General features: G+C 38.5%; 1 protein-coding gene across 1 annotated transcript in view; it reads left to right on the forward strand.

Moving 5' to 3' along the window:
* Window positions 1–18,737, forward strand: part of SCML2 (Scm polycomb group protein like 2) — a 52,609-nt gene that overhangs the window by 9,651 nt on the left and 24,221 nt on the right. Inside the window, exons 3-5 of the mRNA XM_086609152.1 lie at window positions 1,229–1,463; window positions 5,572–5,660; window positions 7,094–7,337. Coding sequence (XP_086465278.1) covers window positions 1,265–1,463; window positions 5,572–5,660; window positions 7,094–7,337 — 532 coding nt within the window. The 5' untranslated portion in view covers window positions 1,229–1,264. The remainder of the gene's footprint in view (window positions 1–1,228; window positions 1,464–5,571; window positions 5,661–7,093; window positions 7,338–18,737) is intronic.

Consider the following 18,737-nt stretch of genomic DNA (forward strand, 5'->3'; position numbering starts at 1 on the left):
GAAGAGTTGCAGAAGTGGGCTTCCAGGGTGATAGGACAATAGTCATCCTCTCCTAGGAGAAGCTTCAGTGCTTGGCTTATTCAACGTGTTGAAAGAGTACTGAGAAAGGATCGAGTTGCCCTACTGTAGATTTTGTTATTATTTGCAAAGGTGCAAAAAGAATTTAAGTTAAATGATAGCATTGGCAAAAATTTCCATGAATAAATTTAGACTGGAAACGAGGAGACCTTTAAACAGAATAGCAAGATTCTGCAATAATCTTTCCACACAATTAGGTGAGGCATTCAATCCCAGTTAGTGTTAATACAAAGTTTTTTAACATCATTAGATGATGTTATTGCCTACAGCACTACAGTAGGCAAGTAATCAGACTGTGATCCAGTCGATCTCTGCCAGTAGCATGTTGGTACATAGTAAAAAATATTCTCCTCCTTTCTTGCTCATCTTTTACCTTCTGACAGAAAGCTCAGCTCAAAGACCAAGTTGCTTTTGTCGCATTTTTTGCTATGCCCAGTGTCTTTTTTAAAAAAAATCTGATGTCTGCTAATTAAATTGGCATTTCATTGTATGTGTATGAATGTATTCAGTTCTCTATGAATAAGCACAAGCTGCAATTTCTGTCTTAGGAGAAGTTTTATGTGACTTTAGGACTGTCTGTTTTTTCTGTAAAATGCAGTTAACACTAATTCCTTTTTCTGTCTTCTTTCTTTGTATTGTAAGCTTTCTTGATGCAGAAACTCTTTCTTGCATAGAGCTTTTGTAGTGCCTAATGCAGTAGGGCCAAATTTTATCTGAATTTCCAAGACATTTTTATAATAACTATTTTTTGAAATTGAAAGCAAATAAATCTTGTGTTGTTTTTTTTTTTTTAAGAATTGAATGTCATGTTTGCCGGTGTCCTTGTTCTCCCTTCAAGTATTAATCACTCCTCCCCCATCTTTGTGTTCATATTTTCATCATGATTCCCTGTTGCCCTTCTTAGCAGTGCTTTTCTTTTTAGAAAGCAGCCGTGTTTATGCAGTAGAAACATCAAGTATGGGAAATGGCAACTGTTGGGAGGTTATCCAACCTCCTTTTCTCACTCTGCTCAACGCTTAAAGTTCAAAGGCTTCTTTATATCTACCAGTTATATGATATGTTTGGACAAATGAAAACTGTGTATTGAACTGGCTGGTAAATTTAGCTATACTAACAACAATAAGAAAAAATCTTTTACCTTTTATTGTAGTCTAGAATTCCACCTACGAACGATTTCAAAGTTGGTATGAAACTGGAAGCCCATGATCCTCGTAACGTTACCTCAGTTTGTATAGCTACAGTCATTGGAATTACTGGTGCCAGGCTAAGGTTGCGGCTGGATGGAAGTGACAACAAAAATGATTTTTGGAGGCTTGTGGATTCCTCGGACATACAGCCCATTGGGACTTGTGAAAAGAAAGGGGGCATGCTCCAGCCTCCACTTGGTAAGAAACAAAGCTTCTGAACTAATTGATTGAGTACTGCTTTCATGAAGTCGATTTCACCATTTTGCCTCGGCAAATTCAATGACACTAATGTTTCACTAAACCGTTACTTAATTGAAAAAGAGGTAAGCAAACTAATTCAGGTTAAGTGATTTGTGGCTTTTTCTTCTTTTCCGGTTCTTTTGACATAAGAACGAGCAGAATAATAAGTTTGAATTAGTTTTTGTGGGGTTTTTTTGTTTGTTTGTTTGTTTGTTTGTTTTTTTAAATAGTCCCTTAATATTAAACGAGAACATCTGACAGCTTTCTTAATGATGAGATACACCATCACGTGCCCATTCTATAAATGTCCCCTCATATGCCCCCTAACTACGAGTGTGTATGGATGCAACATCTTCCCGCTTGATGCTGTGCGTGCTCCTTTTAGTAGACCTTCGTCAGAACCGAGCCCTGGGGGAGGCCGACTTGCCTTTTTTTCCTCTTCGGTAAATCAGAGCAGCCCACGAGAAGGCGCTCGCTGTTAACCGACCTGGGAAGTGCTCAGCCCGGGCTGCCGGCGAAGCCTCGGCGCAGGACGGTCTGAACGTCTTCTCGGGCGCTGAGCAAATCGGTTGTGGTTTGGGAAAGGGGGCACAGGGGGCGGCTTAACGGCCGTCTTGCAGCATTCTCCTCTGAGACAGGAAAAACAGCACTCCAGAGCTGTAGCAAAACTGCAAGTTCACATTGCGTGCAATTCTCATCTCAGATCAACACGTAGTGGAGGATGTCTGATCAGTTTGTCCTGACTCGTTTGTGAGCATGAAGAGTACTCATGAACAAGATGTAGCTTTCCTATGCTTAGAAATAGCGTGCAGAATTTTTTTTGCCTTCCCTGAACAATATGGGTGACAACATTATGTGTCTCCCCAAGCTAAGAAATAGTTCTTGGGCTTAGTCTCATCAAGGAAGTTTATTAAATGGGGAACTGTACCGAGGAATTCCTTGCTATATGATGAATAGTCAGAGGTAACTTTGACTAACTGCTGCGGGTAATATAAGTGTGATATCTTTGCTGTGATTAACCTGTACATTTAAATCTGCATTCTTGTGCCATATTTGTCATACCTTAAACTTCTAGGTGTGGAAGTCTTTAAAGAAACACGTTTTTCATGTTGGTCTGAAAATAGTTCTTTTAAAATGAAAGAAAAATAATGACCAACATTTATCTTACCCTGCTCCCCTGAAAAAAAAAATCAGCCTGCAGCAGCAACACCTCCTCCTCTGTTATCCTGTTATCTTTTGTAATTTTTAGAAAATGCAAGAAATAATGTTCTTAATGTAAGAAATGAAACGTAAGCAGAAACTGGTTACTGCTGGTTTCCCATCTTATGGCTGTAAACCTATTTCTGGTTTGGTGTCATCAGTAGCACTTATAGATGAGAAGACAGAGGTGCAGTGAAGATAGGTATGCTTTCTCTTAGAAGCTTCTAAAAAACTTGTCAACCCAACTTGTTAACAACTTTCAGATCTTCTGTTTGAAAGGTGAGGTGAAAAGTATGATTTCACTACAGTATGAAACTTGATTTGCTTGTAGAGGTATAAACAGATACAGCAGCAGTTGACATAACCATTAAGACATCACATAGATTATAAGAGTAGATTTCTGTGCTGTTGTGTTGTTTTAGAAACATAAGAAACATAAGAAAAGCAATGCAACCAGAGTGCCATTCTGGAAGAATATTATTTGAGATCGATAGATACAGTTTGAGCCCAGAAGTTCTTTTTTCCTTCTTTCCTGTGGATGCGTAGAGGTTTTGAATGAAAGCACTGGAGATTCTTGACACCTGGGGAAAAGTTACTCCATTTAACTTCTCCAAAGTTCTTGGTTTAACCTTGTAGAATGAATGCAGTTAATACCAGTAGGAAAGAGGGTTGTAATAGAGAAGAGTATGCCTATTCCTTCAGCTACACATATGTGCCGTTTTAAATACATGGCTTCAGTTCAGGAGCATAGTGCCTTTCTAAACCAGCCTGATGAATGAAACAACTCTAGTTATGTATAATGGGGGCAGTTGATCCGTTAAGAAGAGGAACTTTCCACGATCGTCAGTAGAAAGGTTGATGCCTTGTCTTTGGATACTGTTTCTTACTCCTCTTCAGTCAGGCTGCTTGTAGTGCAGCACCTAACAAGCAGCTGTTTCCCTGCACCCAGGCATGTAAGTTTACCTGCCCTCTGAACAATTGCTGTTTTTTTCAGAAAAGAATTTGAGTGGCATTATTTTGTCCTTCCTGCCCTAGATTTTTCTAGAGATAGGCCAGATTCCAGCAATCAAACATTCTGGCATACCTAGATAAATTTTTGAAAAAGCCTTTTTGGCAGTTTAACAGCATCCTATTCCTGGGCAAAGCAGGGAGCTAATTGGGTGTATAATTACCTCCTGTTAGACATTTAAGCAACTGATTTTTTTTTTTTTTTTCTGAGTAGTAGAGAACCCTCTGGATACTAATGTTCTGCTTCTCTCATAATAACTAGCTAAAATAGACCCTCCTATCTGATTTTTACATAGGTTTAATTATGCGTGTTACATATGGGTTTTGAGAAAGCGATTAATGTAGCAAAGGGTTCCTGTTCCAGCTTCTGTTTTCATACATGAGTTTTGTTGTTGAGACCTTAGTGTTCTCCACAAATTACTTTGAGGGTAAAGTTTTCTCTGGTTTTACCAGGATGACTTAAAGGCCAAATGAAGTTAATTGAAACTGTTGTCTACTTGTAATTCCTCTGTCTTGTGTATATGTCTTTTCTGGGCTAGCTGGTTAGGAATATTGTGTTTTAGTAACCACGCATGTTTAGATTGTGTAAAGACTTGGTTATTAAACCAAGATTGATAATTAGCTCAGCAGTCCTCAGATTATGACACCATTTCTCAGACTTGAGATTTGGTTTTGCATAGGTAGTTCCAACTTAAAAACTGTTTATTCACCTGAAGATAGCTTAAAGCTGCAAGTTAAAGAACAATTATACCATATAATCCGATTCTAGATGACTTAATGATTTAACTGATCAAGAATTGCAAATATGTTCCAAGTTTCTAGTTACATTTTTTAAAAGATGAATCATCAAGGCTTGGTTATGAGGGAACTCATCAGTTCCTGGCAGATTCTGCTACTGTTTGCTTTGTGGAAAAATTTCCGATTTGCTCTATTATGTCTGTTTTTCTGTAGAACTGTGCCAGACATATAACTGTTGTAGATGCAGAAAAATGTCCATTATATCTGTTATCTTACACGTTACTTTGAAACATCCATTTGGAAAGCACAGAAAGCAAAAAGATTTTTTTTTTTTTTTTTTTTTAACTGGGAAGTAGTTGATTTTGAGGGAAAATTATCTGGAATGAGAATATTTTCAGCCAAACCTTTGTTCTGCTTGAGTATAAACATCTAAACAAATTTGATTATTATTTGTGTTTTTTCCTCACTTGTTAGTGAGGAATATTGAAGTAGAAACATCTTCCATTTTGTTTTCCAGTATGATACATGCATTTATTAAAATGATTGTATTTTTGCACTTCCCTGTTTTGTGTTCTTTGGTTTTTTAAGGCTATTTATTGATCTATTTTAATGGAGGAAGGAGAAGAAAATGATTGTTCTTTTTTTTGTCTGTGGTCTGGTGAAAGAATTAAAAGAGTCTTGAAAATAAAAAGATATCTCCTCAATAAATGAGAGAAGCTGGAGCAGAGGATGTTGTTTTAGAATAAGAGCAAAAAGCAGCCCTGAAAAGTAAGCTGGGCGCTTGTGCTGGGGGAAGTTACCCTGCACCAGGGACTATGTGGAACAACCTGACGATCTCATGTACTAGAACTTTCATGTTAAGTTCTATACATTTATCTGTAAACTCACAAATTATGATGAGTGATTCTGCAAGCACGTCACTCAGAATGGAAAGGCATTACATGGTTTTCTGCACTGACAGCAACCCTGTCTGTTCCTTCTTGGTTACTTTTATTTTGGTCAAGTCCAAAGTAGAGGAGATGAGGCAATAGGAAAGCAGACTTTATATCCTACTCCTCATGTTTTATTTTATAAACTGAAAGTAGGGCTATTATATACAAGTAATTTATTTGTTACTCAGGGTTCCAGATGAATGCGTCTTCTTGGCCAATGTTTCTCTTAAGAACTCTCAATGGAGCTGAAATGGCACCTGCAGCATTCTTTAAGAAGGTAAGAAGAAAGGGACTGCTAGGAAACAACTTACTATCTATTGGTCCATGGTTAAATTTTTTTAATGAGGATGCCAAGATATTACTGTGTTGTCTGCATCATGGAAAGGCAAGACTATTGCTCAAAATGACTTCGAACTGCTACAAAAGCTACAAAACTAGACAGGAAGCGATCTGCTTCAAGTCCATTGTATGGGCATCTCTTTTCCCAAGTTGAGACTTCAAAGTATGGTGTGTTATTTAGAAAATTTTTTTTAGTTCATTTTCTGTATCTTGTGGATTTAAGATATAATGCATATCACATTTTTTATACAGCACCATATTCATGTGATTGTGCACAGGAGTAAAAAAAAAACTAATGGGAATAAGAGCCATTGGAAGGCAGTGATGCTTGGAAAGGTTTTGTTAAGCGTTTTCATTGGGCACATACTCATCATTTAAAATGTAGCCAGAAAGTAGTTGAAAACAGCAGAAAAAGCTGTTCAGTTTTTTAAACATGACTCCTGAGTAACTTACTGTGAAACACGAAAAATTATATAAAACCAACAGTAATATTAAAATAACTTGTTGTTTCAATTTTTTGTCGAGGTGTTAAAACCCTGCTGTCACATTGAATTACTTCATTTTTGATACTGAGAGTGACGTTGATAAGTACATCAGTAAATCAGACAGTTGGGTTTAGACCTGCAATCACATTGCTTGTGAGTTAACTTTATATAATTATATACATTTTTTATATAAAGTTATATACATTTTCTGAGGTGTGATAAGCCATGCTTTGCTGTGCTAGTCTACCAGCGCATCTGAGATGACTTTTGGATAACGAGATTCCTGAGGCTGAAGTGATAATTCAGGTTGCATCAGGTCACAGCTCCTGCTCTGGGGGTACACTTATGCTGGTCACATTGACTTGGTTTTTGTTTTTCTTTTGTCCGCTTGGAATTGGTCTAAGGCCAGCTGAGTTAACAGGGCCTATAAATAATGTCCAATGCTAATGAATTTTTCATGGATTAATTGGGAGGTGAAGCTTTTACCAGACAGTTATCAGTCCCCAGAAATATCCATTCCCTGCAAACCTCCTCTTCTTTTTTAGCATGTAATAATTTAATTTTAGTGTCTTCGCTGTCTTGCTGCCCAGACATAATGTATTGGGTGCAACCTATTGCTTATGTAAATACTTTTAGCAGAGTCTTTCTGTGATGGAGAATTTTTCTAATTATCCCAGCTGTGTTTGTGGGAACAGAATCTAGATTTTTGTAATACAGAAGAGCAAAAGCAAATTGGGAATAGGAATAAGTTTCCTTGAATGTCTACTGTAACTTTTTGTGAGTAGTGAGTATAAGTAACGATGTTGAAGAAAACAGAGGTTTTTATCTTTTTAATTTTTTAATAGCCCATAGAAATACAAATATTCTACCATTCTTACTTTTGTAGGAACCACCAAAACCTGTGCCAAACTGCTTTAAAGTTGGAATGAAGCTTGAAGCTATAGATAGAAAGAACCCGTACTTGATTTGCCCAGCAACCATTGGAGATGTTAAAGGAGACGAAGTTTTTGTTACATTTGATGGCTGGAGAGGAGCATTTGACTATTGGTGCAGATGTGATTCTCGAGATATTTTCCCAGTTGGATGGTGTAGCTTGACAGGAGATGCATTACAACCACCAGGGAACAATGGTAAGATGACTAATAATATTGCTTAATTATTTTCCCCCTCAATTACAGCAGAATTTTAAAAACCAGCTGGCTGTATGCAGATAAGACCAAAGATTTGATTTGTGAGTAGCTGATGAGGATGAAATGTTGTTAAATTTTCTTTATGTAGTTTAAAGCTAATAGGATAGTTTCTGGGAAACAATTTTTATCTGTTCATAGCAACTCTGGGAACATGTTTTATTTAGTACTGTTAGGAGGGCTTTTGATAATCTTTAATTTCTGTGTGCTTATGAAGAATCTTGGGCTTAAACTAGATTTGTTGTTTGTATTATAAATAGTTAAATGCTCCTGTTTAATGATACTAATATATTTGCTGCAGCAGCACTTTACTTTCTTAGCAGTTAGTTTAATATAAAGTAGTCTGCTTCTGTGATGACTTTAAACTACATCTTTAGTGTTTTTTTCCTTCATACTCACAAAATTCTGTCTAAAAGCTGCCTATTCTGAATACTTTACCATCCTCATACCTTTAAAGATGTTTGTACATAGGGTTATAGAATCGCTTTAACTAATAGCGACTATGCTTTCAAATGCACAGCTATCTGCCTTAGAAAGAAGGGAAATGCAGTAAAGAGGGATATTGCTGAATGCAATCTCTCTGCTACTCTGAGGACCTCTTGTTTCTGTAGTGTAAGGCCTTTTTGTCAAACTGTTTGAGTCTTCTATCCTAACTCCCTTCAAATTTGACAGAAGGAGAGATTTTGAAAAAGAAGAACTATATTTAAATTAATTATTTTAATATTGTTGGTCAGAATAATTTGTTCTCTTGGTGAGCATTTTCACAGCTGGTGTTAGGTGAGTAAGGAACGAGTAGATAGGTATCACAGAACTCTCATTGGAAGTACCAAAGAAACAGAAGCAAGAAGGCCAGAAATCAGTCATGTTTCCTGCCCTCTCCATCACCATTGTTCTTCTCGATCTTTTGCCAGCAGGTCAAGAACTGTGTGGAAAATCTAAGTAAAATTAGTTAAGGGTACTTCCGCATCCTTGCCCTCACCTACCTGTCTGTAGTTACTATCTGCAGTTACTGCCAATGGTCATAGTACCTGTAATTTGTTTAATCCGTTTTGGTGGATTTCCGCAAGGGAGCAACTATGTGCGTAGCTGTACTGCTGGATCCAAGATGATCTGCCAGTACAAACCTGCAGCAGGAAGGCAGGGGGAAGTCAGGTGAGGACAATCTGCATTCGATCAAAAGTTATCTAATAGGTACCAAGCTGGCCACAGCTTTGATGTTTCTGTGCTCCCAATCTGGGGAGTGTCTTTCTCAGCTTCTTCAGAAGGTTGACCTTTTCTTGACAAATCATGAATGAGATTTTTTGTTATGGTAAGTTAATTACTTCAATTGTGGTGAAATAAAATGGCTTTGTAAAAAAAGGGATTGTGTAAATAAGTGGCATAAACATTTTAGAAGATATTTTTGTGACAGTTTAGATTGCTGAGTCCAATTGCATCTTCTGGAAAGAAGTATTATTAAATTGTTTAGTCTGCTTCAGTTTCAGTGCTGGAAAACCAGCAATATTTTGAGATAATATGTACAGAATTCTTTTTGCCTGATTAATGCTTGATAGAGATCAAAGAGTTGTTTAACAATTAGTTAGCAAAGTTGACTATGTGTTCCAGTTGTTCAGGTAATAAACCAAACAAAATTCTTGAGTATGTTCAAATTTACTGAAGGCTTGAAATACCTACCTAGGTATTTTTATGGATTCTGTTGCTTTGTTATGAAAAACAATACTTGAGGCATGGATTAAACCTGAAGCAAGGTTCTTAGAGATTTGCAGTCAAAACTGAGAATTTTGGACATGTGATAGAGACTGGGGATGGGGAGGTGCAGGCTGGGGATTTTGTTATTTTTAACTCTAAAAGTGAGTGCAAAGTTAACTGCAGTTTTATTAAAATTTTGTGTGCTCCTTTTTCCCCTGTTCTGAGCATGAAGAATTTGTTCTTTCAATTTTGCTTCATGTGCTTATTTTTTTATGTGCTGTTTGTGCATGTTATACACACTTGTCAAATTTACATAGCTAGATAAAATATTTTTTGCTCACAGGTTATGTTTTCTGCTGTTATTTGATTGCTTTTGAGCCATTAAAGAACTGTAATGATAGTCCTTTATTAAGATGTAAATAATAGCTTCAAGGAGAGTGTAATCAAGTCATTTCAATTCAGAAATATGATAATTTTGTCAGGATTCTTCATTAAGTCACATTAACATTGACTACTCCTGTTAAGGAAGAAAGTATGGCAGATACTATATTGTAGGGATTCACTTGAAATATTACAGTGTTATTCTAGCCTGGACTTTTTTCCTACATGTTAGTTTAGCATTCCTGCCTTGAATTACCACATTAGAAAGTGAAAATAATTGACTGAGTGTGGCTTAGATTTCAGAGTGAATATAATGGGAAGTATTCTTGGCTTTTGTAACTGCTTTTTCTGAAAGCATTTAAATGTGTTAAATTACTAGTTAAAGGACTGAAAAAAAACCCCCAGATTTTAGTGAGCAAGCCAAACCAGTATCCTGCAATCTAACTATGAAAGCGATAAATGATGCTTTAAATTTCATCCATATAATGAATGGACAACAATTTCCTGCCATGAGACTTACATTTTAGGGTCTGATTTACCTTTTGGAAGAGAGATGAAATGCAGTAAGGGAGGCAATATGAAAATTAGGGAAGATTTTTATTTCAACTGTTTACTGTCCCAGCCATTTAGGATGCCTAGAGAGAATATAGGACCTCTGTCATGGGAAGTTTTTGAGAACAGTTTAACGCAGGCTTCTTAAGTATGGATGACTTTATTCAGAACAGATAACATGGTATGTTTAGTCTTTATAGCCTTCTGTAACTCGCATTAGAAAAATTATGTAGAAAAATAAGCTTAGGAACTAAACCACAATTAATAGAAGATAAAATGGAGAAGGTAGGTGAAAAGTTGTTTTGGACCAACCCTTTTTAGCATTCAAGCCTTAATCTTCATGTTGCTGTTTTGTCTGTGGTCCTTATCAGAAAATGTGAATTAGGTGGACTTGGCTGGGTGTCAGGGTATTTGTACAGTGGTGTGAAATGTAGCATTCAATACTTGCACTAGCAGAAGCTACACTTTGCTAATATTGTAGTTTATTTCCTTAGAAATATATCTGATAGTAGTAATTTGTGTTAGATATCGTCTGACAACAGTGCTTGGTGTTGGCTTAGCCTGTTGGCGCAAGGTTAATATTTTAAGGATACAGTAGATTGTTTTCTCTGTATCTCTTGGTCATTTAAGTGCTTTTAGACATGACTTGTCACTCAGGAACATCAGTGTGAACTATAGCTGGTGAAAGAAGTTAGCATGATAGTGTCCATGCTGGATCCATCTGAAGGACCATCTGCTTTAGCAGGCTTTCTCCAGCAGTGGCTGAAAGCAGATGCCTGAAGAAAAGCGTAAGCACATAGGAGAGAGGTCTGCAGAAGTATTCCTAATATCTGACTGTCTACAACCCAACACTTCCCAAGCCCAGAATAATGCTTTTATGCTGAGTATCTCCTGGAGGAGCTTCATCTATTTTGTTCAGTTATATTTTGGAGCTGTCTGAACTTTTAGCACGTACAATATCCTGTAGTAAGGAGTTCTGTACTTGATGAGTATATGTTCTGTGGAAAAGGAGATATCCTTTTTCTTGCTGGTAGTTTAATTTGTTGTCCTCATATTCCTGCACTGAAATACCTTCTTGTACTTTCACTACCTGTAAATAGTCATTATCTAAATATCTTCTTCAATACAATTTTGTAGAGCTATATTCTAGCTTCCCTCAGCTATCTCTTTCCTAACCTGTAAAATCCTGTTCTGTTTCATTTTCCCTTGTTATGGGATTAGTTTAATTCCTCTGATCACTCTTGTTCTTCTGTACTGTTTCCATTTCAGCTATGTAATTTTTGAGCCACTGGAGCCAAAAGTGCACAAGGTATTTAAGACTTAGACTTAGTGGCATTATGGTGGTTTCTATCTCCACCCCACCTGGTTTCTTCTATAATTATTCATTAATTGATATTTGGGATTTTTGGACTACTACCAAGCAATGAACTAATACTGTCATAGAAATACTCATTTTAATTCTAAGGTGTCATTTTTGTATACATCAGCTAATAGCCCATCATTGATCACTGAGGCTGGATTATTTTGAATTGCTTGACATTGAATTTCATCTGTTATTTCCTCTGCTGAGCAACTGCTCAGCTTTACAAGATGTTTTTATGCATCTTTACTGACTGAAATACTTGTTCAGCAGTTGTTGCCATCTCATGCGTTGAGATGGCAAAGCTCATACCTGAATTGAATGGCACAAACCTAAGCAGAGATCTCATCAGGATATCTCTAGAGTCCTCTTTCGGCTGTGGAAATGTGTCTGTTTATTCCTGGCCACTGTTTGGTGTTTCCCAAGTGTCTGTTTATTCCTGGCCACTGTTTGGTGTTTCCTGTTGCGGACTACTGATGCCTCAATCTTCGGGGATCACAACCCAGAAGGTCGTTGTGATCTTCCTCGTATATCAGAAGGCTCTAACACCCTTCAAAGGTCCTTGTCACAACCAAAGGTTTCTAACAGAGAGCTTCAAGACGCTGCTCTCCAGGGGCTCCTATCACTCCAGTCTCCAGGAGGGAACTGCCCCACTCCCTCCTGGGAGTGCCCCACCTTTAAACCTCCATGAGTCACGTGGTTTCCGGTTGACCAACGCGACTCACAGCACCTGTCCTAACAAGGCACAGGTGCTTCCTATTGTAGTAGCCAGGAACTCCCCCGACAATTCCCCCTTTCTTTTTTTGAAAAAAAGAAACAAACACCTGGTAGCCTTTAGGGTTTTCCAATGTTCCAGTTCCATTTTTCATCGCCATTTGTCAGATGCCTTGGAACAAAACTGTGGGGGAGTCGTTCTTATGTTTTCCTGTCATACCATGTCGGTGGTGGATATATCCACTGTTCTGATGAGGTTGGATACATCCACCCTGGTTGTTCTGGCTGCTTAATCTGCGGCTGCCGCAACATTCCTTCAGATAGTTCGTTGCTCCCTTCATACCCTTCACTTGCAGATACATAATCTGCTAATTCCTCTTCCTCCTCTTCTGCTGACCCCTTTTGGATTATATTATCTAGGGCCTCCCATGTACGCAGCAGGTCGGTCCGGCCCTTTTGATTAACCACAGCTTCATAGAGTAACTTATCCCCCAACCTTTTCCAAAGTTCTAGGTTAAAGGTAGAGGTGAGGTTGACTAGATCTTCATGTCCCGCTGCCCAGTTGAGTAGGTAATATAAATCCTCATTACTTATACTGAGCCCCGCAGCCATTCCTGCAGATTTGAGAAAGGTGAAGGTCTGGCTTTCCTTTACAAGATTCTGACCCATGTTCACTCTCAGCGGCTCACCTTGTTCCAGGTGTCTTGGTCAGTCCGCAGCTCCTGCCGCTCTCAAGCTTCGGTCTGCAGTCCCAGTGGTTCCTGTTCCGACGAATCACGTTGGGGTCACCAATTGTTGCGGACTACTGATGCCTCAATCTTCGGGGATCACAACCCAGAAGGTCGTTGTGATCTTCCTCGTATATCAGAAGGCTCTAACACCCTTCAAAGGTCCTTGTCACAACCAAAGGTTTCTAACAGAGAGCTTCAAGACGCTGCTCTCCAGGGGCTCCTATCACTCCAGTCTCCAGGAGGGAACTGCCCCACTCCCTCCTGGGAGTGCCCCACCTTTAAACCTCCATGAGTCACGTGGTTTCCGGTTGACCAACGCGACTCACAGCACCTGTCCTAACAAGGCACAGGTGCTTCCTATTGTAGTAGCCAGGAACTCCCCCGACAGTTTCCCAAGAAATTCTTTGAAGGATCACGAGGATCTTCCCTTGTATCCATTGCCAGCTAAGGATTTTTTTTAAGAGACTGTGGTGTGAGATCTTCTCAAGTACAAATCCATAGACTACATCAATTGACTTTCCATTGTCTGCTTGCTTATTGACTCCTTAAAAAAAAATTAAAATAGATTTGAGATGTGAATTTTCTCTACAAAGCTATGATTGGCCCTCTCCCAACACATCGTATTTATCTTTGGGCTCACTACCTCTATTCTGTACAAGAGTTTTTAGCAACTTGGCCAGTACAAACATCAGGTGTCCTGTTCATACCTTGCTGGCTAGAGTATTGGCCTCACATTAACTACCTTTAAGTCTCTGAACTTGAGGCAATTTTAGGGACAAACTTGCATAGCACCGTCAGTAGGTTGGACATTTCATCTTTTCATTTCCTTAAAACTCCTGGGTGCTGCATGTCTTGCCAGTTCTCTACTGTTTGTTTTTGTCTCCATTTCCTGATCTCTACTACTGGTACTTCATGTCAGGGAACTTGTTTCAAATCCCTGTGAAGAGGAATTCTGATATGGGAACTGATGTGACGAGCTTCCTTGGAGTGAGTATGAATGCAAAACAACCATTTGATCTTGTTGCTTTAGTATTATCTTCCATGTTTGCTCACTCTGAAATTTGATCAGCGGTTGGGTCCATATAGCTTCTGCTTTTGATATGCTTTAAAAAGGCTTTTTAAGTTTGATATCTGTTGGATGTTTTTCTATTAACTCTTTTTCTAGGCCAAACATATTGTGCTTTTCTATTTAACCGCCATAGATTGTAATTTTTATTTTACTCAATTGGATATTAGGAAGCTGTTACTATACCTAAGAATATTGTTGTATTGCACTATAGCTAGTTGTGTCTGAGGCTTATCGTTGTAGTAGATGGCAGATGACTAGAGATTGTCAGAACAATTTCAGTTTGCTGGTTTTGTATAAATTAATTTTAGTGTTTAGTCTTTACATTTAAATGGCAGTTACTTAGGCAACCCACCTTTTTATTTATAATAGAAGTAAAACCTTTTCCATAAAAGAGCAAAAACAAAAGAAAAACTGGGGACAGGCCATGCGGGAAATGATAAGTATTTTCACCTGCAAAGATTGATTTCAGTGTAAAGTAGTATCTATCGTTTAGATGTGAACAGAATCTGGAGAGGAATCAGTTTCTATGGGTCCCTGATCCCCACAGTCTTATGAAGCTGAATCTTTGACAGACAAAGGTGATGCAAGAACTTGTGAAGGAGGAACTGCTCTCTGCACTCTACAGGAGAGAATTTGGGTGTCCAAAGGAAGAGGATGTAATAATCTAAATAAAACCAGTGATGCACTGTAGCTTTTATCATTAGTCCCCTTCCTTCCTTCTTCCCTTCTCCTCTGTCTCCCACCCTTCCTCATCTTGTGTCACCTCATTGCTTTTCTCCCGATTCAGGGCATTTATTGTCAGTGAGAGCAATCTTCTTTCATTACGCTAATCAGCCTGTGATGTTAAAGGTCTCCTTCAAAAGCTGTCTGCAGCAATAAGAGTAGTACACGCTCAAGCAGAGATTAAAAAGTATCTTATTTGTCTGTTTTATGAATTCTTAGTGTAGTTTTATTTCGTTTTCAGATGTGTTCTCAATGCTGACTTTATGCGGGTTTTTGCAAGCTAGCTACTGGAGATGCATTGCTCGCTTATTGATAATGAAATTATGTCAAAATAGCTGTGCTGTATTTTCAGCTGAGTGTACACAAATGTGCAACATCAGTATGAACTTAAGTACTGCTCTATAATGTTTGGAGATGAAACAAAAGAAGTGTTGAAACTTTAGACAGAGCTACAGTTAGATCTGTGAAAAGACTGTGTTGTTTAAAGTAGGCCCCCCCCCCCCAAAAAAAAAAAAAAACAGATAAGCATGGTAATTCTTAAGTTTCATTGAAAAAAGAAACAAATGCTGAGATGGTACAATTTCATACTGCTGGAAGTTTCATTTTTCTCTCAGTGCAGCCAGCTTCTTTTCACAAGCAGGTCACAGTAGTTAAATCAGGCACATACAGTAAGCAGGTTTATGCTGTCTTCAGAATTGTACATGAAAAACTCCGCAGTGCTTCAGGCTAAAATCTGATTTGCCACATTCTCTCACATGTTAAGCTTTTTTTGTTTAGTATTAATATTTCCTGGTACCTTGCAGCAAGGCCTGGATGGTGCTGCTACAGGGCAGTAATCACTTAAGGAAAAATTAAAGTTTTGCCTTTCGCAAAGCTGTGACCTTACTGTAAGTCTGGCTCCTTCACCATATAACCGTGTTTATTTATAAGGTAGTTGTAATTTTTTTTGAAACTATAAGTATTCCGACACATGTATTTTTGACTGTTACATGGAAAGTTATTTTTTTATTTCATCTTCTTCAGGCCTTGGAGATACTAACATCAACAGTGTTTGTGTTGCCCAACTAGTGGATGGGATTGAGTGGATTTTTTTCCAAATTTGTGTTAGAATGTATAAGCTATGTTAGGACTATCAGTGCTGTCATTCAGTTATTGAGACAAAACAAATTGTGGCATTGCCTAACCATACTCTGTGTTTCTTTTTTTCTTCCCCTGAAGCTTGTTGCATTTTATTGTTTCATTTTGGGCCTACCTTTCATCCTACTGATGCTGTTTGGGGAAAAATAATGACAAAAACTGGGCAGAATCAGTAATGATGGGGTAAAGAATCAGGACATTAAAACTCTTACTTGATGTGTAGAGCTAGGCTTTGCCAAGCTTATTGACAGATTCATTGTCAGCACACCTAAACTGTCTTCAGGTAACTCAAGTTTGTGCTGCTTTGATACTTTATTAGGTATTTACTTGACCTCTTCCTTTTCAGCTTGTCAAGAAAATACAGGGTTGGGGTTTTTTTGTTAGTTTTTTTTTTAATTATTATTTTATTTGCTATACTGGTAGCAGAAAGTAAAATGTAGAAAGAAAATTGCAAGCTATGATGCCCATGTCTTGCCAAAGTGGATGTTGAAGTTTCCAAGTGGAGTGATGCTTTTTAGGTAGCAAACCAATGACTTATAACTGATTTTGTATTGTAGTAACTTATCAATTAGTATCTTGCGACTACCTCTTAATGAGAAGTAATCCAAACACAGATAGAAAGAGGTGTCGTGTTAGAGATACTTACACTTTTTTTATATGGCTCTCTTGTTCAATCGAGACATAAGGACATAAATTTTTATAATCCTTGGCAGTAAGCTGTTTTGAAAAATTGTTAATCTTTTCCACCTCCTTTCCCGGTTGTCAAAACTATCATGATAATAACTTACTGTATTAAAGGAGGTTAATTTTATAGTTAAAATCCTGGGCTAGAACTCAGGAGATGTGTTTCCATTGCTTCTGCTGTGGAAGGCTCACATGGATTTAGAATGAGTTGCTAAATCTCTTCACCTTATTTTTTTTATCCGTAGATGAGAGAAGGGCCAGGTTTTTGTATTCTCAGAAGAGCATTCAGCTTGGGTCTCGGTGGGGGCATAGGAACAATACTGCAGTGCAAATAGAATCATTTCTGTCTTGAAAGAAATGCTGGTTTAAACACTGAACTACTGTTTTTACTGTCCTAACGGGCACGTTCACCTAAGGTAGGAATGCTGTGTTCACAGAACGTATGATAAAATGGGCCCCTACCTTGCTTTGTGTAATTTTACTTCAGCTTTTTTAAGTCTTATCTTGTAATTGCTGCTCTGTGACACTAACTGAACTGTAGATTTCTAATATTTAAATATTACAAATCTGAACCTGTTTTTCCCTCTTTTTCTATAAAAACATAGAATGAAACGGTCACTGTGGATTATCTGAGGGAATTTTGCTAATTAGAATTGCACAAGAATTCAGGCTTCTGAGCCGTCATCTGTCCCATCCCCTTCCCAAGCACTGGAGGTTTCAGTAGCTTCAGGTTTCACAGTTGTCTTAGATATCTGCCTTATTCTGGCAATGGATTCTAGGGATAACATTATGGGGTCAAATTTTGCAGTCCTGCATGTGTCTGGGCATTTTTTTTCTGCTTCTGCAAGCAGAATTTGGCCCTCATCTAAAATCTAATCTTTCATATCCTTCCCATGCAAATGAGCTCAGTTGACTCCAGCGGATCTGCTTGGGCAAACGAGGGCTGAGTTGTGGCGATGCATCTTTAGGCTGTGAGTTCCAGGATTGGAACTTGCCAAAATTTGGCATTTCTTATACATATTTGGATACAAAGTTCACAGGTGTTGAATTCTCACAGAATGGTTTTGGGGAAAAAATGAGAATGTTTTAAATGAGCAGTAATGAGAGTATGAAAGCTGTGTGTTGCACGAAGGTAGTCACCTATAGCCCTCACTAACATGACAGTAAAACAAAGCTCTGTGAACTCTGAAAACACCGTTTAGTTGCTAACATTACTATGGTGAAGTATGTTTGTGTAGCAGGATCTCTGCTCTTCAGTTATTGAGGATGCCAGTACGGTTTTGGGGTGTAAATAAGAGGCTCGGAACCAACACCATGCAATGCATCCCACTGCTGAAACTGGAGCAGTGGATGTTTGTGTAGAAGAGCAACTCCACACAAATGCTCGATGTTGTTTGTGCAAATGAGAAGGCCTTTGTGATGCAAAGAAGCATCCTGAAAAGGCAAATGTGCTTTTTTGGTTGTAAATATCCCAGCTAAATACTGCTATAATTGCAAGCAGAGCTTGGCATTTTCCCCCTCTATTCTCTTCGTCGTTATATTTTAACAAGTTCTCATGAGACTATTAAAACGTCTTAGTTTTTGGAACATGTGGTCTAGTGGGGATAACTCTGTCTACAGATGCAGTGGGTTGGCAGCTCGATTTTGCATGTCTTTTCATTTCCCTCCAGATCCTGTGACCCAGTGTAACCTTTGATCTCCCTCTGAAGGCCGGGGTGAAGGAAGTATGAGCAGGTGACTGATGATCACTGTCAATACAGCCTGCAGACAATATGGGAATTACTTTAGCAGTCTCCCACTCCCTTGCGCTCCCCCCATCCTCTCTTAAATCAACACATGCAAATAGCAGCCTCCTCATTTGCTGCTGTCTCCAGGAGGCTGCCCAGGCAGCATGGGCTTTGTTGCCGTCCTGCCTATTGAAAAAAGCAGCTTCAACTCTAGGCAGAAGGAATAATACTAAATGGGACCTGACACCCCACCCTTAATGGTTAATGCTGCTAATATTTGGTCCTCTGGCGTGCACAGGTAGGAGGATGCTGAGTTAAGGGTACTTGATGTGTGTATTTCAAGAAGGCAGCCTGAAGTGGTTGGAGCTGTTTGCGTTGTTACTCTTTGTCTGGTAAATGTCCTTCTGGAAGGGAGTAGGGCTTGCCCAGTGTTCTGAAACTCATACCTGTGCTCCTAGGACCTGTTGGCATTGCAATTAGCTGTGTATTTAACCTTAGCTGTGTCTTTGCTGTGCGAGAATAGAAATGCATTTGCTAGATTTCAGCATAGGCAGAGGCACAAAGAATTTGTGAACC

The sequence above is a fragment of the Tauraco erythrolophus genome, chromosome 1 (assembly GCF_009769465.1).
Source record: "Tauraco erythrolophus isolate bTauEry1 chromosome 1, bTauEry1.pri, whole genome shotgun sequence".
Lineage (NCBI taxonomy): Eukaryota > Metazoa > Chordata > Aves > Musophagiformes > Musophagidae > Tauraco > Tauraco erythrolophus.